At 36.6% G+C, this 26,513-nt stretch overlaps 1 protein-coding gene across 9 annotated transcripts in view; it reads left to right on the plus strand.

Moving 5' to 3' along the window:
* Ncoa1 (nuclear receptor coactivator 1) overlaps positions 1–26,159 on the plus strand; it is a 249,632-nt gene extending 223,473 nt beyond the window's left edge. For 6 of the 9 annotated variants that reach the window (XM_026385104.2, XM_026384981.2, XM_077791689.1 and 3 more), the window contains 6 exons: positions 1,982–2,083; positions 2,998–3,400; positions 10,512–10,686; positions 15,729–15,912; positions 21,007–21,096; positions 25,145–26,159. In XM_026385104.2, the coding sequence (XP_026240889.2) occupies positions 1,982–2,083; positions 2,998–3,400; positions 10,512–10,686; positions 15,729–15,912; positions 21,007–21,096; positions 25,145–25,315 (1,125 nt within the window). In that variant the 3' untranslated portion in view covers positions 25,316–26,159. Of the gene's footprint in view, positions 1–1,981; positions 2,084–2,997; positions 3,401–10,511; positions 10,687–15,695; positions 15,913–21,006; positions 21,097–25,002; positions 25,060–25,144 lie in introns of those variants that run through there. The other 3 variants (XM_026385416.2, XM_026385509.2, XM_026385594.2) reach the window with 3 other exon arrangements.
* Positions 26,160–26,513: the final 354 nt, after the last annotated feature.

The raw sequence follows: 26,513 nt of genomic DNA on the forward strand, positions 1-26,513 counted from the left end.
CACTCTGAAGGAGAGTGTCGGTGTATCCTTCAGCTTTCCCGGATGGTGGCCGCTGACTGCCTCGGCGGAGTGACCGCTGTGGGGGATGGGACTGTACCGCTTCCTTCCCCTTCTGAGAACCCGTGCTCGGCCCAAGGGTCCGTGTGGGCTTGGCTGGTGGGATTCCACCTAATGGCCTTCCCTAAACTCCCTGCTTGCCAATTAATGGCTTCACTGAGGCGCCACGCCTTCTGTAGCCGCAGGGCAGGCCACGCGAATCAGTTGGCCTGGGTCTCCGGGACCCTGCTGCAGGCTGCTCGAAAATGGTAATTTTAATATTTACATTATATGAACTTTCTTCCCAAAATGGGTTTGGTTTCTGATTTAATGAGAGTCAGAAAAAAAAAATGAAACCGGAATTAAAAGTTGATCTATTTGGCAATGAGAAATTTAATCACTGTTCATAGTTCTTTGGATTCTTTAATAAACCTTTCATAGGCTTTTAAGTTTACATATAGTGTAACAAAATACATCTTATATAATCTATCAGTTGTAAAGTACCTATAAACATAAAACCATATAGAGATACATATATGCCTGTGGTACCAATTACTTGGCAGGAAGATCACTTGAGTCTAATACTAATAATATTATTACTGTTGTCTCTCTGGTTTATTGTCTCTTCTACTCCTTCTCCTTCCTCTTCCTTTTGCTCCTCCTTCTCATCCTCCTCTTCCCCTTTCTTTCTCCTTCACCTGCTCTCCCCTTCTGCCTCCCCCACCTCCTCCTTTCTTCTTTCTTCTTCTGTCTTCTTCTTAAGTAGGGATTTAACCCAGGGGCCCTCTACCACACTGAGCTACATCCCCAGACCTTTTCTTTTTCCTTTTTCTTTTTTCTTTCTTTCTTTCTTTTTTTGGGGGGAGGGGCCTCACTAATTTCCTGAGGCTAGCCTCTAACTTGTGATCCTCCTGCTTCAGCCCCCCAAGTCACTGGGATTACAGGCATGCACCACTATGCCTGTATTCTTGTCAGGCATATTGAGGAAGAAATTTTTAAGCTATAGGTTGCTTACAGTGAAATCTCACTTCAAAGGATAATTTTTTTGTTACCCAAAAAAGTTAAGACATAACTATAACCTGAAAACCTAGCCTGATCTGGAATGATCTTCCAAGCCAATGTTCCATAGAAGATTGTTCTGGGATTTAGATGTTGGTAGTTACATAAGTCCAAAAAAAAAAAAAAAAAAAAAAAACGGTTTGTGATAAATAAGTTGTATTGTATATCCCCTTCTTGGAGATGCACACTGTGCTTTGGCCAATTAAAGGCTTGTAAAATTGCTGCAGTAAATAAATCTGTTTCACCTTGTGTAACTCATCATTTCCAATACTTCATACAGCACAGCATGCTATTTTCCTGGCACATCTATTAATATCCTGCAGAACAATGTTCTTTAGAACACCAATTTGGGAAATGCTGGTAATTACTTCTTCTAGTTAAATAAATAATCCACTTTCTCAGACCATTTGTTTCTTACATAACTCTCTCAAACTAATAGTATCATGTTGGATTTTCCCCAAATATGTACCCATCAGGCATAGTTCCTCCAAGAGAGAATACCCTCCTCAAGTATACATCAACTTAGAGTTTGTTTTTCAGACCTTTGCAGAATGTGCCCTTATTGTGCACTTGCTTTTTTATTTTAACATCTAAGGCTAATTTTTCTTTTCCTCCATTATTGAACTTACTAAAACAACTATTAATATGCTTCAAAAGTACAATAAATATGTACATTTGCGTGTGTGTTCTATTTTTAAGTGCTTTGCCGTATTTAGTGTTCTGGGGTAAATAGTTACTACCCTATGGCAAATAAACATAGGAGAATGTTACTGAACCTGCAACACTAAAACTTTTTAGTAATCAATAATAAATTTGTGTTATTCTATTAAGCTATTCTATATGTGTACATGGAAATATGTCATTCTCTTTATGTCATTTTTCTTAGTTGCTACACCAAAACCGACATGCTATCTTGAATCAGTTTGCAGCAACTGCTCCTGTTGGCATCAACATGAGATCAGGCATGCAGCAACAAATTACACCTCAGGTAATGTGGTGAAGCCACATTAGTAGTACTTATGTACTACTAATTAGTAGTACTTCTCTGGCCCAGGCAATATTGAAGTGTCAACGTGTTTTTAAAATGGCCTTTGAGGGGCTGAGGTGGTGGCTCAGTGGCAGAGCACTTGTCTGGCATGTGTGAGGCACTGAGTTCGATCCTCAGCACCACATATAAATAAATTAAAAATAAAGGTACATCAACAACTAAAAAATATTTTAAAAAATAAAAAAATAGTCTGTGAGCATCTTTTTATATTCTAATTTGTTATATATGACAGCAGAATGCATTACATTTCATATTATACATATAGGGCACAATTTTTCATATCTCTGGTTGTACACAAAGTAGAGTCACACCATTCATGTCTTCATACATGTACTTAGGGTAATGATGTCCATCTCATCTTTTAATGATGTTTATAGTAGTTTTCTTCTAGAGTGAATTAATAAGTCAACTGATATTTGATCCAAAGCCAAAGGGTTCTGTGTTTTGTTTTGTTGTTATTTTGTTAGTGTCATTCATTGTTAGGGGATACCAGATGACTATGGAGAAAACTCATTGCTGTACTGAATGGCACTAGTAATAAAAAGCTTTGGATATGAAACTGTATAAATGGGATCTGAAACCTAATAAAAACCCACTCACATTTCTCAGTTGCCTTAATTGCCTTCTATACTCTGTTCAGTCAAACCATGAGCATTTCTAGATTTTATTTATTTTAAAGATACTCATGTATAAACTCAGAGCCATTGAGACTTTCAACTTCAAAAGAATTGGATGGCCTTCTGAGTGGTATCTAGTGGTCTCTCCCTACTTGATTTCCATGCATTTTTTTAATATTTTTGCTTCAAATACTAACTAATGTTTTTAAATTATGTTATTTTTTTCCTCCTTCATAGCCACCTCTGAATGCGCAAATGTTGGCACAACGTCAGCGGGAGTTGTACAGTCAGCAGCACCGACAGAGGCAGCTTATACAGCAGCAGAGGGCCATGCTCATGAGGCAACAAAGCTTTGGGAACAACCTCCCTCCCTCATCTGGACTGCCAGTTCAAATGGGGAACCCCCGTCTTCCTCAGGGTGCTCCACAGCAATTCCCCTACCCACCAAACTATGGTACAAATCCAGGAACCCCGCCTGCTTCTACCAGCCCATTTTCTCAACTGGCAGCAAATCCTGATGCAGCCTTGGCCACCCGAAACAGCATGGTGAACAGAGGCATGGCAGGAAACATGGGAGGACAGTTTGGCACTGGAATCAACCCTCAGATGCAGCAGAATGTCTTCCAGTATCCAGGATCAGGTACGAGGAGCACAACTGTATATTGCTTTTCTAAGTAAGACACCTCTATTAATACTCCAATAGGTGCAGGTCTTGCTTCATATGCATTTCCACTCACTGACATTGAGGCATTGTGCTACAGAGGAAAGATGGTGGCAGGAGGTTCAGATTCTTGTCACTTAAATGGTTGAATGGTTTGAGCCTTATCTCTCTTTGATAGTTGAGATGATTAAATTAGAGGATTTGTAAGGAATTGGCTGACTCTAAAGTTTTTAGTATTTTGTATACAAAGTACTTTCTCTTATTTTTTTTTTTACTTTCTCATGGATTCCAATGAAAGCTAATTGACAAAATTTGCCTATAGTTTTTTTATTGTGTGATTTTTGTTTTTGATAGTTTATGTAAGGATAATGGATCTCTATAGAGTATCTTAGACTTCTCATTGGCTTCTTAGGTTGTAGCTTCCTGTCAGTGAACATTGTTTTGCCAAGTTTTGTTTTTTTAAATCTCATATTTGTGTTGTCTTCTGTTCTCTTTGTCCTGGGTGATGATATGTTTTTTTTCAATTTCTTTTCTATCACTTTTAGCTCCTAATAGGTACTGGTAGTAATGCACATTTAATTGATCCACCACGCTTAATCTAACTTTTATGCAAAATTAATGACCAGTTCCTGAAAAAATGATAATAAACCCAGATTATATAAGTGAAAAGGGAAATGAAAATTTTAAAGCTGCTTAAAAGTGAATTTCAATGAGAAAGCTGCCATTTGACTTGCTGGGCAACATGTTAGCACCCGTAATCAGTATGTGTCTGATACCTAGATTTTTCTTCCAGACCAACTTTTTTTTTTATCTCTATTTTTATTTTGTTTATTTTTGTTATGTGGTGCTGAGGATCGAACCCAGGGCCTTACACATGTGAGGCAAGCACTCTACCACTGAGCTACAATCCCAGCCCCAGACTAACTTTTTTGATTGACAAAAAATTACTTTTCACAAAATAGGAATTTTCTTAGACAAAGTCAGATTCATATTACAAACAAAACCGAGATGTTGGTACAGTAAAGAATGTAATAGTTTTATCCATTTGCAGAGAATGAAATGGCAAAGCTATCAATTCTTTCATAAACTCCTTCAAAATAATACTAGAAAAAACTTAGATTTTTTCTGGAGAGAATAGTAACATTTAAAGATGCCGTGTTTTTAACTTCTTACTTTAAAATTATAAATTTGCCCCAACATGATCAATGGTCTGATTAGAAGGCTGTAAGACCAGATTTTAAATTGGTACAAATTCAAGTTCTAGTTCTAGAAAATTTCTAACACTTTCAAAAAAAAAACTTTCTCCAAAAAAAGTATTTTTTTAAAAATCAGCTTAAGGTAATCTAGATGCAAGGGCTCTGTGGCCTTTATAATTTTATGCTTTTACTGACAATTAATTTGCCACCCTAGAATACTAAAATATATGTCCCAACATTTTTCAGTGTTTGATAAACTCCGGCCCATGAACCTAATCAGCCCATGCAGTTTTGTAAAGTTTCATTGGAACATAGCCATGCTCACTAGTTTTCAATGCTCTCATTTATACTAGTTTATCTATGACTGGTTTCATAGAGTAGACTTGAGTAGTTGTTACAGAAACATTATACACTACAAAACCAAAAATATTTACTATCTGGCACTTAGTAGTAAGTTTGCTGATCCCTATACTAACTGGTGACAGTAAAACAAAAAGATCTGGCATCTTTCAGCTTACTATGGGCCCAAATTAAACAAAGGGACATATAGATAAGAGTAATGGCAAAGTAAGTTTTCTTATATTTCTGAAAACAGAACTTTCCTAGACTGTCTTTCCATGATGATGAATATACAAGCACAGAATTAAACACAAATTGCTTTATACAAGGATAATATTTGAAATAAGCATGAACGTTGTTACACTTCATGGCTTCCTTGCAGCCCATCCAGAGACCTCTCTTCTGTGGACTGCAGTGAACTTGCTACTCTGTATACTCCTCATCATTGATCCTGGGCCTGCAGGGCCTTCTACATGCTAATGACTCCATTCTCTATGATCTCAGCTCATATGAACAGTTGTCCACTGGACAGATATGCTTGCATTTTCCACCAGCACTCCAAATTGTCCAAAGCTAGATTCATCAGCCCCATTTCTCCTTTACTCCATATCTCAGTGTTCCAGCTATAACAAATTTCTCAGGTTCTAAGAAAAAGCACATACCATATTCTCTTTTACTTCTGGGCCTTTGTACTTCCTGTACTCCATCTGAAATATCTTTCCCTTACCTGTCTCATTCCTGTTCCTCTCTCCTTTCAGATATATGTCCTAGAAGTCCATCCCTGATACTTCCAATCATAAACACTCACCATCCTGTATAATCAAATGTTATTCTAGCTGTCTTTTAAATAGCAAGTTCCTTCCATGACCAAAGTGTGATCTTTTTAATCTTTGCTTCTCCAGTGCTTAGCACAGTGCTTTGGCAATGAATAGATGCTTAATGCATAAAGAAATGAATGAGGGACGGGTTGTAGCTTAGCAGTAGAGGGCTTGCCTAGCACTGGCGAGCCCTGGGTTCAATCCTCAGTACCACATAAAGATAAATAAATAATTAAAGATATTGTGTCCAAATAAAACTAAAAAATAAATATTAAAAAAAAAATGAGGGGCCGGGGTTGTGGCTCAGTGGTAGAGTGCTTGCCTAGCATGCACAAGGCACTGGGTTCAATCCTCAGCACCACATAAATGTAAAATAAAGATATTGTGTCCACCTAAAACTAAAAAGTAAATATTTTTTTTAAAATGAACGAATGGAAGTATGAGTTCTAATTCTAGTTGCTGTTATCAGTTGGCTGCTGTGCTGCTTATGGTCCAGCAGGGAGAGAGAGCATAGTCTAGACAAAGATAGAATTGTAGAATTTTTTAAGTAGAAGGAACTAGATTACCTGGTCCAAGGACTCCAAAGTTCAGTGTAGAAGGAGAACTGAGACCAGAACTATAACTCTCCCCCTAATTTATTATCCACAGGCTATTTCTTTCTACTAAAACTAGATCATCTCATAGAGGATTTTTAGGGCAGTGGAACTATTCTGTATGATACTGCAATGGTTTACACATGACATTACACATTTATTCAAACCCATAGAATGTCCAACACCAAGAGTGAACCTTTTTATGAACTAAGGTCTGAATGATAATTGGTATTAGTATACACTAGTTTTCATAAATTTTGACAAACATCCCTATGGGAGAAGCTATACATGTGAGGGGGGGAGGGGATACGTGGGAAATCTCTGTATCTTCCACTCAATTTTGCTTTGAACCTAAAACTTCACTTTAAAAGTCTTTTAAAGGGGCTGGGGATGTGGCTCAAGCGGTAGCGCGCTCGCCTGGCATGCGTGCGGCCCGGGTTTGATCCTCAGCACCACATACCAACAAAGATGTTGTGTCTGCCGAGAACTAAAAAATAAATATTAAAAATTCATTCTCTCTCTCTCTCTCTCTCTCTCTCTCTCTCTCTCTCTCTCTCCTCTCTCTCCTCTCTCTCCTCTCTCTCCTCTCTCTCTCTTTTAAAAAAAGTCTTTTAAAAAACAATAAAATTGGGGGCTGGGGATATAGCTCAGTTGATAGAGTGCTTGCCTTGCATGCATAAGACCCTGGGTTTGATCCCCAGTGCCACAAAAAATAAATAAATAAATAAATAAAATTGAGAAATGGGGGAAGTACTGGGGAGTGATATTGGCCAAATTATGTTGTTATATTTTGTGCATATATGAATATGTATCAACAAATTCCATCAACATGTACAACTACACTGCACCAATAAAAATATGGAAAACAGTAAAAATAAAAGACCAACACTAACCACAAAAACAATGAAAATACAGGTCATGTAATAAGGAAGACTATCCATTCTAATGTGGACATTTTGATGAAATGAAGCCAAAAGGAAATATCAAAAAGCATCCTGATAATATTTGGATCTTTTATTTATTTGGTTAACTTTGATTCCACAGAATAATATCCAGAATATGATAAGTATTTTCTCCCCCACACATCCATATTTATTCTCAAAGAAATTATTTCATCATAAATAAGATTAAAAATACATTAACTACAAAACAAGTAATTTTTAAAAGCCCAGAACCAAAATAGAAAATTTCAAACAGAATTAATGCAAAGGCAGTCTGCATAGAAGATGATGTCAAAAACCAAAACCTCACCCTTGAGAGTCAAAGATGAAAGAAAAATTTCTTCTTGTATTCTAAGTCATGATCATTTACCAGAGATTAAATTACACATGGAGAGAGCAGCAGGAAGAAAATATAAATTCATTGCTGTATTTATATCATCTTTATCCAAAACAGTAATTAAGCATTTAGTGAAAGGAAAAAAGAAACTATAGAAAATCTATGTGAATCACAAGAAAAATTAAAATTGTAGCCTGTAAAACAATAAAAAATGAGTAAAGTAATACATCTCTGGCTAGATTAACCAAACAAAGAGAAAAGTCATCATATTAGCAACAGAATTTGTACAAGCATTTATGCTTGTTCTTAAAAAGACATTAAGGACATAGAAACAGGCTTGTGGTATCATGACAAGGGAAATGATCAGGTATAAATTATGCATAATTTTCTGGAGATTTGAAGGAATTATGCTAAATTATCAGCAATCAAATTATGACATTCTTTTTCTGTCTTTATGGCTTACTCTTGCCTTAAAAGTATTTAATTGTGAGCTGCATTTGGTTGGAAGAAAAAGAGAAAGAGAATACAGAGTGCTAGCATAACAAAAGCATAAAAAGAAATCCATTTATAAGGACTTCTTCTTTGACCAGAATGTAGTAACAGGGACCAGATTTATTCTCCCATTTGAAACCAACAAAACATCAAAGTAAATTAAAAAACAGTTCTGGACATTGTCCAGATTGTGTAGCCGTGAGGAAGAATCCAGCAGAAGCTAGGTGGTTTCCCTAGGTACAGGCAGTAGAGCTGAGAAGCTGAGAAAGCCAGCACTGGAAGTCACAAGGTTCAATATCAGAGAGGACAGAGCACACACAGAGAAGAAGGGGGAAAAGCAGAGGGTCCCCCTCAGGGTTTCACCTGAGAAATGTCAACGTGCATGCATGCATGCATGTATATATGTACACAAAGCAAGACCAGAGAAAACCACCTGAAAAGATTAAAGGGAATAGTCTTCAGAGTTTGCACAGGGCCAGCTCCCTTCTTACCATCCTCATTCTTACCATCCTCTTCTTACCATTTTTAAAACACAATTTATGGAGTATCGGGTGTTTACCTTGGTAGGAGGGCAAAATGAGCCCTAATCTGAACTCTGCTCTTGTCTCACTAGGCACAAGACCCCAAAAGAGTTATTGTTTTGATGTAACCTAACCACAGCCCAGACAAGTCAAAAATTTTTTAAAAAATCCAGATCCTAACGAGGTATAAAATTCAGTCTGAAATCTGACTTTTAAAACTTACCAGGTATGCAAAGAAGCAGGCAAATGCAACCTGTAATGATGAGAAAAATTAGTCAATCAAACACCACGCCAGAAATTACACAGATGATAGAATTAGTAGACTTTAAGGCAATTAAAATTATAAATTTATTCTGTATATTCAAGAAACTAGAAGAACACTTAACCAAGTTAAGAAGAGGTGTGGAAGATGGAAAAAAAAATCAAACTTGTAGGAGAGAATACCAGAGTGAAAAACGTGCTAGATGGATGGACAGTAGATTAAAAATTACAGGGCACTTGAACATATGTAATAATGAAAATTGTTGAGTATATGTAAAATAAAGATATATTAAAATGAAATCAAGGCTTCGGTTGTGGCTCAGCAGTAGAGCACTTCCCTAGCATGTTCGAGGCCCTAGGTTCGATCCTCAGTGCCACATAAAAATAAACAAAATAAAAAATTATTGTGTCCAACTAAAAAATAAATATTTAAAAAAAAAGAAATCAGAAAAAAGACCAAAAAACTGGCAGTTCACTTCTATAATGCAACAGAATTCCTATCAAAATTTCAGCATGCTTTTTGGAGAAATCTACAAGCTTGTTTTACAATATAGATACAAATACAAAGGACCTAGAGTAACCAAAACAATTTTGTAAATGAACAGAGTTGTATAGTAATTATCTAATTTCAAAAATTACCCTAAAGTTACAACAATGAAGAAAACATGTTAGTGGGCACACAAATATAGATAGACATGTAGATCACTAGAAAAGAATAAGAAGTCCAGATGTTAAACTCTTTTTTCTTTTATTTGATTTTCAACACAATTATATCAATGGCTGTTAATAAGCACTTTCCTAAATTTAAAAAAAAAAAGGAATGAACTACTGGGGAGGGAAAAAAAAGCTATAAAATGGTTGAATATCAAAAATACTATGCTGAGTAAAAGAAGCCAGACACAAAAGACCACACATGATAATGTTCATATGAAGTTTTCAGAAAAAGGCAAATCTGAATGGAGAGACAGAAGCAGATCAGGTTGCCTAGGTTAAAAGGAAAAAATAGATTCCCTGCAAATAAGTACAAGGGAATTTGAGGTATAATGAAAATGCCTCCCCTGGATTGTGTTGATAGTTCACAGCTCTATACAATTGCTAAAAATCATTGAATTGTGCAGTTGCTATGGGTGAATTTCATGTTGTATAAATTATGTCTCAATAAAGTTTTAAAAGGGGGGAGGGGAAGAAGAGTCCACAAAGAGACAAAGCAGGATTGTCTCATGAAACGTTCTATTTTTCATTTTCACACATAGGTTTCTCTTACTTAATTTTTTCTAAGTTCCTTTTGTTATGTAAGTAATCCATCATCTGTGTTCATGTTTTTTATACTTAAAAATTCTCGTTAGCAAAAATGGAACAGAAAAAAATCAGACATAGTTGTGCTATGCAATCTCAATGAATGGAAAGCATTCTTCTTCGTGTGTGATTGTTTTTTTTAAGACTTCCTGCTTTATTTTGAGAAAATAATTTTCCCTACTCTGTTGAAGAAGATACATCTAAATATATTATGACAGATCCTTTTAGGTTTTTTCTTTTATGGTTTTAATAACTCTATAGTGTGTTCACATAATTTAATTTTTATCAATTTTCAGGAATGGTTCCCCAAGGTGAGGCCAACTTTGCTCCATCTCTAAGTCCTGGGAGCTCCATGGTGCCAATGCCAATCCCTCCCCCTCAGAGCTCTCTGCTCCAGCAAACTCCACCTGCTTCTGGGTACCAGTCACCAGACATGAAGGCCTGGCAACAAGGAGCAATAGGAAACAACAAGTAAGGGGTTATTTTTATATTTTATTTTACATTCCTGATACTCTGTAGCACATTAGAGCAATGATGGGCTGATTTTATTTTTTACAGTCTAAGTAGAAGATTATTGGCTACTACCATTCATATAATGGAAGAAATTGAATTTTATGTTATCAGTAAAGATAATTAAGAATTTTTAACATTTAAAGTGTCAAATCATTGTTAAGGCAAATTTGTGTATTTTTAGTACAGAAAAATGGTCTAGTGGTCTCCAACATTTTCTTCCTCCTCCCTGTACCCCTGAAGAGTGTGATGAACTCCCATCAGTAACAGTTTCCTTGGGACAGATATAGAAATAGATAATATTTTTAAAGTTTTCCTTAGTAAGAACATTCTTAAATCTTACAGATGTAAACCAAGACTATTATAATGTTAGAATTCATAGAGCTGAGTAGTGGGCACACAAATCTTACTCTTCTCAGTGTGTTTAAAGATTTTTATGACAATAGCAAAAGGTTCTAAGGTGGGCTGGGGATGTGGCTCAGTGGTAGAGCACATGCCTCACTTACGTGGGGTACTGCGTTTGATCCTCAGCACCACATAAATAAATAAAACAAAGGTATTGTGTCCATCTACAACTCAAAACAAAATAAAACAAAACAAAAAAAATGGTTCTAAGGCTTCTTGGATCATTCTGCTTTACCCCTTTTTTAATATCTGTATTTTCAGTGGCCTTATCTTACCCATTTTGCTCAGAATTATCTCATTAATATAATGTCTTTTTTTCCAAATCCTGGCTGCTGAACTTTTCACACATCATTTGAGTTTTATAAGGATTTTAATTTGGTTGTGTCTTGGTTCCAATGACAGGGAAGCCATTTAATGTGACAACATAATAAGTAAGACAGTTAAAGTTGAAAATATAAGACCATATTCTCTTAAAGTTCATTGAAAGGTGAGCAGGAAATTTTTTTTTGTCGGAGAACTGTGGAACTCTCAGTAAGGACTCTGTATAAATTAGAGATGGATGGAACCATCTCTGTAATATGCATGAGGAATATATTCTAATCCCAGCTTCCTACACTCCCTTTTGATTCCATGTCCATCACTGTCTCTTTACAGGCACACTCAACTCCCTTGCCCAGCTCTCATCTGATGCTCTCATACCTGGCAGCTCTCCTTAATTGAGATCCAACTAAATTCCTTCTCCATACCTCCACCTAAGCATTTAAATACAGCTTGGAGGGTGAGGGATAGGGTGCAACTCAGTGGTAGAGTGCTTGTGTAACATGCATGAGGCCCTGAATCCCATCTCCAGCAACAAAAATAAATAAATAGATAGATAGATAAAGGAAAGGCTTGGAAAAAATATAGTTTTGCTGATGACTCTCATTCACGTATTTGTTAAAAATATTTATTTAGTTAGTTAGTTTTAGGTGAATACAGTTTCTTTATTTTATTTTTATGTGGTGCTGAGGATCGAACCCAGTGCCTCACACATGCTAGGCGAGTACCCTTCCACTTGAGCCACAACCTCAGCCCCTCATTCACTATTTTACTGCTCTCATTTATAGTTAAATTCCTATCTACGTCCTCTCCTCCCACTCCTTGTCAGGAGTCAGGCTTTCATCCATACCATTCTACCTAAAGTGTTCTTGTCAAGGTGGTTAATCTCCTCTACCATGCAAAGTGCAATGCTTGTCAATAGCATTTGACACACTTAAGCATTTAGCATCTTGAAATTCTTTTCATTGGTTCATTTAGTTTCTGGAGCGACTTTCTCTCTTAAGAAAGGCAACTGTCCTCCTACCTTAGTCTCTTCTGTTGGAGACCATCCTTTGCTGGGAGGTCATCTCCAGAGTTCATTCTAAGACCTCTTCCCCATATCCACTCACTTATTTGATTGCTTTAATTTTGTCCCTCTTAAGTATCTATCCATATGCTTATTACTTACCATATTTAAATGTCTAACCCAGACAGCTCTCCTAAGCAACATACTGTATATCCAGCTGCCTAATTGACATCTCTGCTTAGAAATCTTAATCATAACATGACAAAAACTAAAGTGAGTGCTGGGGATCTAGTTCAGAGGCAAAGCACTCACCTAGCATATGCTAGGCCGTTGGTTCAATCCCAGTACCAAAATCAAAAATAAAATATCACTAAGGTGATATTCTCCTAAAAACCCACTCTTTTACTACTTTTCCCCATCTCAGTAAATGATAACTGCATTCTTCTAATCATTCAGAAGAAAACATTTTATCTTTCTGTTATATCCCACGTCAAACAAATAACCAAATCATAAGCACTTCTTGGCATCTTTCCCTTTTTAAACTATGGAACTCTCAGTAAGGACTCTGTATAAATTAGATATAGATGGAACCATCTCTGTAATATGCAAGAGGAATACTTAACATACTATAATGCAAGCCACCAACACCTTTTTCTGGTCCATTGCAGTAGCCTCCTGTGTCCTGCCTCTACCCTTGCTATACCATAGCTTAATCTCTACATGGTAATCAGAGTAGTGTTTTTAAATCATGAGGCAGTATGTCATACCTTCACTCAGAACTCTCCAGTGGCCCCTAACTTACTCAAAATACAAAAGAGGGCCTGTAATGCCCTGCATTATCTTGTTCCTGGATACTTCTCTGACCTCACACTTACTCAGTTATACTGGCTTCTGTGTATTCTTCTGTTGCTTAGATGTGCCACGTCCATTGCAAACACAATAACTTTGCATTTTTTAGTCCTTGGGCTAGAATGTTTTTCCCTTTAGTAGCTACATGGTTTGCTGGCTCTAATTGCAAGTTTCTCCTTAAATGTCACCTTATTAGACAAAGACATTAAATGTCACCTTATCATACTTCCTTGGCCATCATTTCTAGTTTGGTTTGTTTGTTTGTTTGTTTTGGGGGGTGGTATTGTTTGGGAGGAGTTGGATTTTTGGTTTTGGATTTGGTTTTTGAGGTAGGGTTTTGTATGCTCCCATGCCCAGCTAATCATTTCTGAAACAATACTATTTGCTACCCTTGGTCCCTCCTTTATATTCTTTGCTTCTTCATCAAAATTAAGACCTGTTTATGATAGTTGATTTGTTTGTAATCCAACTAAAATACAAGGATCTAAGAGCAAGGTCTTTGCTTTCATTTACTTCTGCATCTCCATCCTGTAAAACAGGTAGCACTTCACATAACATCTATTATAGAAATCAGTACCAAAACTCCCTACTCCCAAGTTACTTCTTGGATTCATATTAAAATGTGGATGAGAGTTTTTGTTGTCTTTCAGTAGTTTCTATGAACTTTAATTTTTCCAAATAATTTGGGAAAGAAAATAATCACCACTAGCTCTTCATACACTAACACTTGCTTATTTGATTCATGTGTAGATTATTAGTCAAAATAGGCAGTAAATCTTACCATTTTACTAATAGAAATAGTGACCACTCATTATCTCTACCACATGGGGCAGGGTACCTCAAGGAATATGATAAACGGCTCTTGCTGACAAATGACCTTTCCAGGACCTAGGACAGCGATTCAGGATGCTCACAGACTTCTTTTCTTCCCTTGATGGAGTAAACTAAAATGGAACTATTGGCAGTAGTTTGAATGAATTTAAGCAAATTTATAGTCTCAAAAATAAAAATAAGCGTGTGTGTGTGTGTGTAATCTGGGGGGGGTGGTGGCAGGGGGGTTAACCAGGGATTGAACCCAAAGATGCTAAACCACACAACCCCTGTCTTTTTTTTTTTTAATTTTGAGACAGAGTCTCACTAATTGCTTAGGGCCTTGCTAAGGCTGGCTTTGGACTTGCGATCCTTCTGCCTCAGCCTCCAGAGTTGCTGGGATTATAGGCATGTGCCACCACACCTGGCCCAAATATAAATTTGAAAGGAAATTTAAGTCCTAAACATTTTCTCAATGAATATGATATCACTGTTTTTGAAGCTTCTACATGCATTGACTTACATAGCCTTGTGCCTTCACAGTGATGATTTATGTATCAGTTGACAAATGAGCATTGTCTATGTTCTCATTAGAAAATAAGCATAAATTAATAGGTTTTTTATACCTTTATTTTATTTATTTTTATGTGGTGCTGAGGATTGAACCCAGTGCCTCGCACATGCTAGGTGAGTGCTCTACTACTGAGCTACAATCCTAGCCCCTCATAGGTTTTTCTCTTACCTATAGTTGTGGGAACACTGTTCTACAAGCATAGTTGTTCAGACATTAATGATCCACTCATGCATTATTGAGCATTTCCTAAGAATATAATTTTCTGTGAGCATTTGTGTTTTATAATTATTTAGAGGAAGAATTTGCTACTTTTCTTCAGACAATAATATACTGTTCTTGGTCTTTTAATTTCAGTATGATTATCTTAATGTACTAGAAGCTGTAAATGTCAGTACTTCCTGCTTACCACTTGAGCTAATAAGGAATAAAGAAGCCATTACAGGGGAAATCACTTTTGGAGTCAAATTCTCCAGAATTAACAGTTGACTTATAATCATAAAATATTTGATGTTTTATAGATCTTATGAATAAAAGAAATCATATTATTTTCCATTAGATGTGTGTATTTGTATCACTGAGAATTTTCAGAGTTCAGTTACAAAGTTTCAAGTTGAATTTACATGGGGCTTATTCTACCTACTGATAAAACTGTCTTCACATTTGAGATCTTTGGTATAACAACAGTCCAGAACTTGATCATGAAGAAGTCAGTAAAACAAACCATCTGAAAACATAATTGCCTTGTATTTTGTTTAATAGAAAAGACATGAAGTTATCTGGTCAGTCCTGAAGAAATAATTGCAACTTAAAACAAGCTCTTTTCAGTTATTAAACCCATTGAACAGAATTCAAATGTATCTGAATTCGATTGAAACCTGATATATTTTAATAAGATACAGTCTTACATGTAACTTAAGAATATAAAATATTTTCTTTGGAATTGTTTTGTCTAATAAATTTTCTGATGAAAACAGAATCTAGTTACATTATTCCCATGTTCATGATCAGTGGATGTAATCTGGATTGTTTTTGAGTTAACAGTGTGTTCAATCAAGCTGTCCAGAACCAGCCTACACCTGCACAGCCAGGAGTGTACAACAATATGAGCATCACCGTGTCCATGGCAGGTGGAAACACAAATGTTCAGAACATGAACCCAATGATGGGCCAGATGCAGATGAGCTCGTTGCAGATGCCAGGAATGAACGCTGTGTGCCCTGAGCAGGTAAGAGCCACAGCTGGTACACTTGCCACACACGTACCACAGTACACCACAGTTCATTGTTCATCGGGTATGTTGACAGTAACCAGAAATAATCTTGCTTCTTTATTCTTTCTTGACATCTCTTGATCATCACTGGCCCTTAAGATATACAGTGGAAATTTTGATAGACTTTATAAATAAGACTTTAGTTTCATGAAATTTTAGTGTTATAAAGTAGCATACGTATTGGCTGTTATATTCTGAATACATTTTCTTCATTTCCACCTTTAATTCAACAAGCATTTATTCAGCTTACTATGTATAAAGATACCTCTGTGAGACTATACATATTAACATATTAGGAGACACAACAAAACTGATAGTCAAGTTGAGTAATAAGACCAAACAGTTGTATAGGAGGTGAACCCCCAGAGGACCATACATATTAATATCAGATGAGAGGTGTGTACAGTTGACTGCTGAGTGGTGAAAAGGAAAAAGGCCTAGTCAGGAAAAGCACTGGGGAAAAGTTGCCTACAAAAAGAGAACTGAGGGCTGGGGGTGTAGTTCAATGGGAGGGTGCTTGCCTAAGGCCCAGGGTTTAATTCCTATTATCACGAAATAGAAGAGAAGAGAAAAGAGAGAGAGAGAGAGAGAAAATTGAAAAAGAAACATTCAATATTGGTTATTACAGCAGAGCCTAGGTTGGAAGAAAGGTTGAAAAGCCCAATGAATGTGAAAGAGAGATTTATATTTAGAACAGAATTTATATGATAATATTCTTGGGGATATTGTATGCCATCTAAGTGTTTGGAGTTTGTCCTGGAACCTCCTGCAGGTTTTTAGGAGAGAATGATTATATTCAAAATGATATTTAAGAAGATTATAGTAGAGTAATTCCAGGTGCTTACAGTTCTCATTCATGTACGCAACCATGAAGTAAATTGTGGTGACGAGGCTACTACTACCATGCAGTCATAATTTATAGCAATTCTTAAAAATATGTAAACATTGATTATTTTTTGTATAAAGTTCCTTTTTGATTGATTATTTAAATTTCATATTTCCCAGTAATTATATAGTAAGCCTAAGGAGGTTAGTAAGGACAAAACCAGTAACTTAGTGATCCATATCTTACAGCAAATTAAAGGAACTAAATAGGATTTCTTCTTGTCCTTGTTGTTATCTTGTTGTAGTCAGTTATTACAATTATTCCTGATCTTCACTACCTTAAAAAATAACAATAATAATATGAATTGGGTAAAACTATTATATTTAAAGTGAGTTTCTTATATAGTTGGTCTTGCTTTTTTTTTTAGTTGGACACAATACCTTTATTTTATTAATTTATTTTTATGTGGTGCTGAGGATTGAACCCAGGGCCTTGCATGTGCTAGGTGAGCACTCTACAGCTGAGTCCCAGCCCCAGCCTCATGGTCTTGCTTTTTTATTCAACTGAGCCGTCTGTGATTTTTAATTGGAGTGGTTGGTCTGTTTACATATAACATGCTTATTAGTATGGCATATCCCTTCTTGTTTTCTTTGTCTTAACCTTTTGGCTTTTGTGTGTGTGTAATTAAATATTTTTATTCATTTTCTCTCTTTTTGGCTTATTAACTATATTTACTTGTTTTATTATTGTAGTAATTGCTTTTGAGTCAATATTAAATATCTTTGATTTACCAGTCTACCTTCAAATAATCCTAAGTAACCTCATATATAAGATCCTCATAATCATATATTTTCATTCCTCCTTTCCTTTGCTGTGTTGTTGCATTTATGTGATATATGCCCCACAATACATGTCATTATTTCTTCTTTGAATAGCCAACTATATTTTTTTCAAATTTGAATAAGAAGTTTTTTGTGTTTACTTCCAGTTTTCTTTATTTCTTTGTGTAGTTTTAGACTTCCATTTGGTATGGAAGTTTCTTTTGCCCGAAGGTCTTCTTTTAAGTTTATAGTGCACATTTGCTGCTGTTGATTCTTTTAACTTTCATTTATCTGAAAAAAAGTTTTTGTTCTACCTTATTTTTGAAAGTTCTTTCCCCTGAATCCTAGGTTGGCAGTTTTTGCTTTCAGTACTTTAAAGATGTTATTCTACTGCAACCTTCTAATGAGATATCTGCTATTATTTTTTTATGTTCTTCTGTACATTATTGTTTTTTTTCCTCTCTGATTTAAAATTTTATCTCTTATAATTCATTTAAGCAATTTCATTATGACATGTCTTCATATGATATTCTTTGTTTCTCATTCATCAAATTTGGACAGTGTTAGTCATTCCTTCTTCATTTTTTTTTTCCTGTCAACTCCCCTCTTCTTCAAAACCTCATTTCACATGTAATAGAGCTCTGGGAAGCTGCCCATAGCCCCCTGGGTTTTGTTGGGGAGAGTGTTAGAGTGAAGTTCAGTCATTCTTTCCTCTACATGTTTCATTTTAGATAGTTCTGTTGCTGTAGCTTCAGGTCCACTAATTTTTTCTTTTGCAATATCTGTTCTGTTTAGTTCAGGGTGTTTTTCATCTCAGTAAGGTTTGTTTGTTTTTTTTAGTACTTGGGGTTGAATTCAGTGGTGCTCCATATCCTCAGCCCTTTTATTTTTTATTTTGAGGCAGGGTCTCACTAAATTGCCCTAGGCTGGCCTCAAACTTGCAAATCTCCAGCCCCAGCATTCCAACTAACTGGAATTACAGGTGTGTACCATTGCACTTGGCTGTTTTTTCCAGTTTTTTCAATGGATTCAGACAGGAAGATAAATATGATCCCTGTTCCTAATAGACGTGTATGCATTGAGAGAAAATTAGCTTTTTTTAAAAAAAGTATAACCTATAAAAATATACAGAAAAGTATACAACTCAGTGAGTTTTCACAAACTGACCACATCTGGATAACTACCACCAAATCAAGAAACAGAACATCACCAACACCCAGGAGGTTCTTCTCATGTTCCCTTGCACACACTCTGTCTCCACAAGGAAAACTGTCTGTATTTAAAACAATGCAGTAAATTACTAAACTTTTATTTTTCATGCCTTCTTTTTTTTGTCAGGAGATTGGGGGGTTTTTTGTTTGTTTTGTTTTATTTTGTCTTATTACACATGACAATAGAACACATGAGATATGTTACATAAATGCAGTATAACATCCCATTCTTCTAGTTGTACATGATGTGAAATTATGTTGGTTGTGTATTCATATATGCACATAGGAAAGTTTGTCTGATACTACCTTTCCTTTTCCCATTCCCCCTTCCTTCCCTTCATTTCCTTTGTCTAATCCAGTGTACTTCTATTCCCACCCATATTGTGAGTTAGCATCTGCATATCAGAGAGAACATTCATTGGGCCTTTTTTTTTTTTTTTTTGAGGGTTTGGCTTATTTCACTTAGCATGATAATCTCCAGTTCCATTCATTTACCAGCAAATGCCATAATTTCATTTCTCTTTATGACTGAGTAGTATTCCGTAGTGTATATATACTACATTTTTAATCCATTCATCTGTTGAAGGGCACCTGGTTTGGTTCCATAGCTTAGCTATTTTGAATTGAGCTACTTTAAACATTGATGTGGCTATGTCACTGTAGTGTGCTGATTCTAAATCCTTTGGGTATAAACTGAGAAGTGGGGTAACAGGGTCAAATGGTGGTTCCATTCCAAGTTTTCTGAGGAATCTCCAGATTGCTTTCCAGAATGGTTGCACCAATTTGCAGTACTACCAGCAATAAATGAGTGTACCTTTTCCCCTACATCCTCTCCAACATTTATTGTTACTTGTATTTTTGATGTTCGCCATTCTGACTGGAATGAGATGGAATATCAGTGTAGTCTTAATTTGCCTTTCTCTGATTGCCAGAGATATTAAACATTTTTTTTCGTATATTCGCAGACCAATTGTATTTCTTCTTCTGTGAAGTGCCTTTTCAGTTCTTTTGCCTGTTTATTAATTGAGTTATCTGGGTTTTCATTTTTAAGTTTTTAAAGTTCTTACATATCCTGGAGATTAATGCTGTATCTGAGGAGCAGGTAGCAAAGATTTTCTCCCATTCTGTAGGCTCTCTCTTCACATTCTTGATTGCTGATGACATGATTCTATGTTTAGAAGATCAAAAAACTCCACCAAAAAACTTCTAGAACTCATAAATGAGTTCAGCAAAGTAGCAGGATATAAAATTAACACCCATACATTAATTGAGTTTCTATACATCAGTGATGAATCAACTGAAAGAGAAATCATGAAAACTACCCCATTTACAGTAGCCTCAAAAAAAATTGGGGAAATCAATCTAACAAAAGAGGTGAAAGACCTCTACAATTAAAACTACAGAACACTGAAGAAAGAAATTGAAGAAGACCTTAGAAGATGGAAATATTTCCCATTAACAGTATAGGCAGAATTAACATTGTCAAAACAGCCATACTACCAAAAGCGCTATACAGATTTAATGTAATGCCTTTTAAAATTTCAATGACGTTCTTCTAGATATAGAAAAAGTAGTCATGGAATTCATTGAGAAAAATAAGAGGTCCAGAATAGCCAAAGCAATCTTTAGCAAGAAAAGCAAAGAAAGAGGTATCTTTATACCAAACCTTAGATTATACTACAGAGCTATAGGAACAAAAAGGGCATGGTATTGGCACTAAAACAGACATGTAGACCAGTGGTACAGAATAGAAGACACAGAGACAAACCCATGTAAATACCGTTATCTCATACTAGACAAAGGCACCAAAACATACATTGGAGAAAAGATAGCCTCTTTAACAAATGGTGCTGGAAAAACTGGAAATATGTGCTTAGCAAAATAAAATTAAACCCTTATTTCTCACTCTGTACAAAACTCAACTCAAAGTGGGTCATGGACATAGGCATTAGACTAGAAACCCTGCAATTCATAGAAGAAAAAGTAGGCCCAAATCTGTATCATGTCAGCTAGGAACCAGCTCCCTTCACAAGACTCCTAAAGCACAAGAAGTAAAATTGAGAATCAACAGGTGGGATAGAATCAAACTAAAAAGCTTCTTCACAGCAAAGGAGATTGTTTTTCATTGAAGAATTTGGTCTTTAACTTAAACAACATGCTTGTAATTTGGCCTTATATTTGTCTTTAATAGATAAATGATCCAGCACTGAGACACACAGGCCTCTACTGCAACCAGCTTTCATCCACTGACCTTCTCAAAACAGAAGCAGATGGAACCCAGGTCAGTAAGAAAATGCTAAGTGCAGAGCTGTCATATGTACTCTAGATACACAGAGGACGCTGCGTAGCATCGTGGTTTAAGAACCTGACCTTGGAAGTCAGACCTGGGTGTGAGTCCTGGCCATACTTCCTTATTTGTGTCATTGTGGGCATGATACAGAACTTTCCTGAGCTGCTGTGTAACCACAGAACTAACAAGATACCTGCTTATAGGATTGTTGAGAGGGTTAAATGAGATAAGCTTTCAGAGGATTTAACTGAGTTCTTAGAAAGGGTAGGTAGGGGAATCACACAGGTGGCCACTCATTGTTATTGTTTAAGTAACAGTGCTTAAAACTCATCTGTAATAAAAATACTCAGAAGATCTAAGTAAGTTCACACTAAACAGTGTCTGCTATGTGCTCTGCCTCCTTAGAAGTATGTTTCTGAACAGCATAAACAACAAATGGCCAAATTCCCTGTATTAACCAAACTTAGAAATTTTGGAGGTTTTAATTCACTTTGGTAATTTGGGTTTCATCTTTATCTTAAGTTTTTTTTAACATAGGTATTTTGATGTAGATGAGATAGAAATACACATATCTTCCTTGTCTTTTGGGTGAACTATGAGAAGAAGAGAAGGAAAAAGTTTTATTGTAAAATTTATGATTTGCCAGGCACTGTGGTAGGCACTGTATGCTTTATCTCATTTAAGCCTCACTGTAACCCTACAAAGGAGGTAGTGTTCCTTTTCTTCACAGATAAAGAAACCGAACCTGAGAAGGTTTAACTATATGTACCACTTACAAAACTACAATGAGGAGAAGCTGAGGTTCAGACCCAGGTCTCTCTAACACCAAAGTTCATGCTGTATCTGTCACATCACTTAGAGCCTGTTGAAAGATAAAACATATAGACACATGTACCTAAACTGTCACATAACCAAAGAAGGCAAACTATCAAATTTATGTTACAAGTAACAAGAGCATAAGCATTCAAAGAAAGAATAAATAGGACTGAGGTCAGTGGAAGAGTTCTTGCCTAGTACACAAGGCCCTGGTTCAAGCCCTATTGCTGCAAAGAATAAAGAAAAGAGAAATGACTGAGATGTTTCAGAGAGAATTTACATAGGAGTAGGCTGAATTGGGCTTGACGGACAGTTCTCAGGCCAGGAGAAAGAGAAAGGTCTATGTAATGGTTGTTAGAAGCCAGAATAAGGGGTAGTAAAGGACAGGGAAACAGATATCTTAGCATAGTCCTGGAAAACAAAATCCACTGAAGGTAAAAAGTTTGTAGTAAGAATTTGTAGGAATCAAAATTGGTACAGTAGATGGGGACAAATTTCCAGCTTCCTTTGAATACTAACTGAGTGATCTGGACTTCATCCTAAATAAACTCATCCCTGAAGGAGAACACTGATAAAGCGTGCTGGCATAGGCTTTATCTTGGGGTGGAAGAGGTAAAGGAAGGCCTGCTGGACAACTGGCTTAGGAGGAGAAAGACCAGGTAGGAGGCTGTATCCAGAGTCCGAGCTTTATGAAACCAAACTTCAGTCCTTTGATGATAAAGAAAGGGCGTTTTGTGATTGAGGAATGAAGATGGTCTTCATTTACCAGAAGTCTTTGAAAGTCTCATGCTCACAGAGTCATGTACTGTGTATCATGACAAATTAGTTAAAGCAAAACAACCAAGCTGTAAGTTCTGAACCTGGGATAGTATTTGAATTAAAGGAAAAACGATGCTGGAAAATCTTCAGAGGCTGGCACTCGCTGTCACCCCATTCTTCTCCCCTGGCAGATCTTCATCTTCTGTGTAGGCTTTGCCCGTCTGTGAAAGAAGTCCTTGAGTCTTAAGGCATCCTTTTTTCTAAGTAAATATTCAAAATGGATGAAATGTGTTTTAGAGTTTTGTTTTGTTTTTTTAGGTTTTTTAATTTCAAAAATAGACTATCTAAAAATACTCTTTTACTTTTTTCTAAAGAAGCAGAATTTTCTCTCTAGTCTGTTGTATCATGCTTTTCTTTATCAGGAGTGTTTTTCATTATTTGGGGACAAAAACACATTAGGCTTTGCCCCATTATTTCATATTTAGGAATACATAAACATGAAAGTTATGTTGATTTAAAAATAATAGCTGAACCCAGGTATAGTGGTGCATGTCTATAATCCCAGTGTCTCGCAGGCTGAGGCAGGAGGATTGCAAATTCAAGGCCAGCCTCAGCAATTCTGCAAGGCCCTGAGCAACTTAGACTTTGTCTCAAAATAAGAAATCAAAAGGACTGGGGGTGTGGTTTAGTGGTAAAGCATCCCTGGGTTCAATCCTCAGTTTCCCCCCCACAAAATTTTTTAATTGCTGAAAAAACACTATTGTTTGTGTTCGCACGAAGTCTCAGTGGCAGAGTCTTCTTTCTGTTGTAGCCCTTCATGACACCTCTGTTTGTCTCTGTGAATTTATATTTGCCAAACAGAGATCGGAGTGAGGGAGGTAGAAATGCAGGGACAGATGTATGGAAAAGGAGAGAGGACTGGGGAGGACCAGGGGCCAGCTGTACTGGGGAGGAGGCTAGACAGAGGAAAGAAGAAGAAAGGGTTGCAGAGATTAAAGAAGCAGGAGGAGGTGATAGGGGATTGTTCACCTGGGAGAGAAGAATGCCCAGGTCAAACCCCAGAGGAAAAGTAGGGATGGCGGTTACAACAGCAGTTTAGTGAGGGCACAGAGTCGGCTAGAGAGCAGACGTAAGACAGTCAGTGTGCTTTAGATACCTGAGAAAAAGCTCAAAGATGAAGCATATAGGGGCAAGAAACAAAACCTAGGAAACTAGGAAAAGAGCAAGATGAGGAGAGAAACAGTGCTAATCTAATCTAACTAGGGATTTAATTCATTAGGCACCATAAAAACACTACTCAGGGTCTGTCTTATCTGAGAGCAAATGGAGTGGGGATGTATGTGGATTAAGAATAAGACACTACTGGCTAGACTGATACAGAAAGTTGGTAGGACATGAAGGCTGGTAGAAAACAACTTTTACTCTGTTTAGAGTAGAAAGCTTTTCAGAGGAGTGGAGTGTAATTGCCAAATATTAGTGATAAGTGACAAAAAAACACATCTAAAATTCTTTATGAACCTATTAAACATAAGGCACCAGTTTGCCAAAAATTGGAGACACTTAGATGCCTTAGAAGGCGTTTCTATTCCTGCTCTGGAGCATTCAGAAGTGTGATATTGGCCTTAATCATTTCTATTAACAACTTTTTAATAAGCTAGTTGGTAAGACTAACTTCTGGCTTTATTTTCCCAATAGAAAATGTTAGAACTATGAAAAATTGTGACATTTTTAAGGAATATATGTATTACTACTGAAAGTAAAGGGAAAATTCACACTGTCTTCAACTAGTAGATTTACTGTTATTTTTAGCTCATGTGTTTAAGGAATTGTCTATCAGGAAAAAAAGTCAAATATAAAATTGTTCAAATGATAATTTGTTGTAATTCTAAAGCTCATATGTAAGGAGCTATGTAATAATATATTTAGATACTACACAAATCTTCTGGACATTAACCTTAGTAGTGCTGATGTCCTGTTACTAAGTTGTGGTGGGTTTATTTTGCTGATACTGGGTTAAAGCCCTTAATTTCTCAGTGCCATCATAAAGATTTTTTATCCTACTAAAGTCATCTGTAGAATGCTTTTGAACTGGTTTTCCAAATAGCATGTTATTTTTTTTTTTTTTTTTGGACCCACCACAGGGTACCATACTCTGAAACTGGGCTTTTCCCAACCTTGGCAATATTAGCAATGACACTCACTTTCAGTATTGATGGCAACCCTGTAGGGGTTGACATGACCATTCCAATTTTTATTTTATTTTTAAAGTGTGAACTTTCCAGAACCCTGAGCAAAATGAGTGCAGCGATTTTCTTTTTGTAGGACAAGAAGACAGAAGAGTTCTTCTCTGTGGTGACTACAGACTAGAGGAATGCTCTAGTGAGTTTCCACTTCAAGTAGTACCCACTCATAAGCCGGGGGGGCAGACCCTTCTGTCTAAACACATCTTTTATTTGTGTTCCAGCAGGTGCAACAGGTTCAGGTGTTTGCTGACGTCCAGTGTACAGTGAATCTGGTAGGCGGGGACCCTTACCTGAACCAGCCTGGTCCACTGGGAACTCAAAAACCCACGTCAGGACCACAGACCCCCCAGGCCCAGCAGAAGAGCCTCCTTCAGCAGCTACTGACTGAATAACCACTTTTAAAGGAATGTGAAATTTAAATAATAGACATACAGAGATATACAAATATATTATATATTTTTCTGAGATTTTTGATATCTCAATCTGCAGCCATTCTTCAGGTCGTAGCATTTGGAGCAAAAAAAAAAAAAAAAAAAAGAAAAAAATGTTCACTTTTGTTGGGAGATTGAGAGATGCTTTTGTTTCTTTGTAAAGGCCTTGGATATTAGAAACAAGGCAGAACAGTTGGACAATCTATTTCTTGAGCCAAATTTAATTATTCTTATTTTTGTAATCAGTCATTGGCTTCTTATCTGGATGAAGGCTTTTGAAGGAGAACCAAAACAACAAGTTCCAAGGGGAAGACGAAGCTCCACCTCGCTGGCTCAGTCCTGACCCTGCCCAGGAAGATAGGCCCGTGGGGCTTTGCCTGTGTCCGTCCACCAAAGGCTGTCACGTTCCTCAAAACCAACAGCCCTCCCTACCCCAACCCCAGGCAGCTTGTATGTACAATCAGCTTCTTCAAGCAACTCTTTATCTGTTGGCTTCAAGATAATATTTTGCCTCCACATATGTACCCTTTCTCCTTTTTTTAAAGATGGATTTAAACCAAGATGCCTCCAGGAAAGAGGATGATATTCACAGAGGAATCCAAAAAATACAGTTTGGGAAAAAATGCAATAATTTTTGATGAGATGGGTGAAGGACAAGATGCGAGTTCTGTCAATTACTGTAGATACAGTTTCCTGATTAAATCCGGCGAAAAAGGCAGCCTGTTCTTTCTGCTTTTATTGTATTAACAGCTGAGGTAGCTAAAGTTATTTAAAATAAAATTAAATTTATGATTCAAGTAGCTTATTTTTAATCTCACTGTAAATATATTTGATTTCTTGTAGAAATTGATTTCTTTCTGTTTAATTTTATGCTTTTAATATCATATTCTTGATTTTTCTAAATTTGTGTGAAATATAACATTGAATTGCAGTTGAATTTGGCTAGTAATATTTCATTATTTTAGCAATCGTGATGCCATGTGTGGATTTACTTTGGGGCTCATATCGATGTGGCACTGCCAGAAAGAGCCATTCCAGCTGAGCTAGAGCAGACTACCCCAGAGTGTCCAGGATCACCCAGCCAGAAATGCACATGCCGCTTGTACAGAGGGAAATTAGTGCTCAAAGAAAATCTGCTGTTTTTCTTAGGTTGACTTTG

Source organism: Urocitellus parryii, chromosome 12, assembly GCF_045843805.1.
Source record: "Urocitellus parryii isolate mUroPar1 chromosome 12, mUroPar1.hap1, whole genome shotgun sequence".
Taxonomy (NCBI): Eukaryota; Metazoa; Chordata; class Mammalia; order Rodentia; family Sciuridae; genus Urocitellus; species Urocitellus parryii.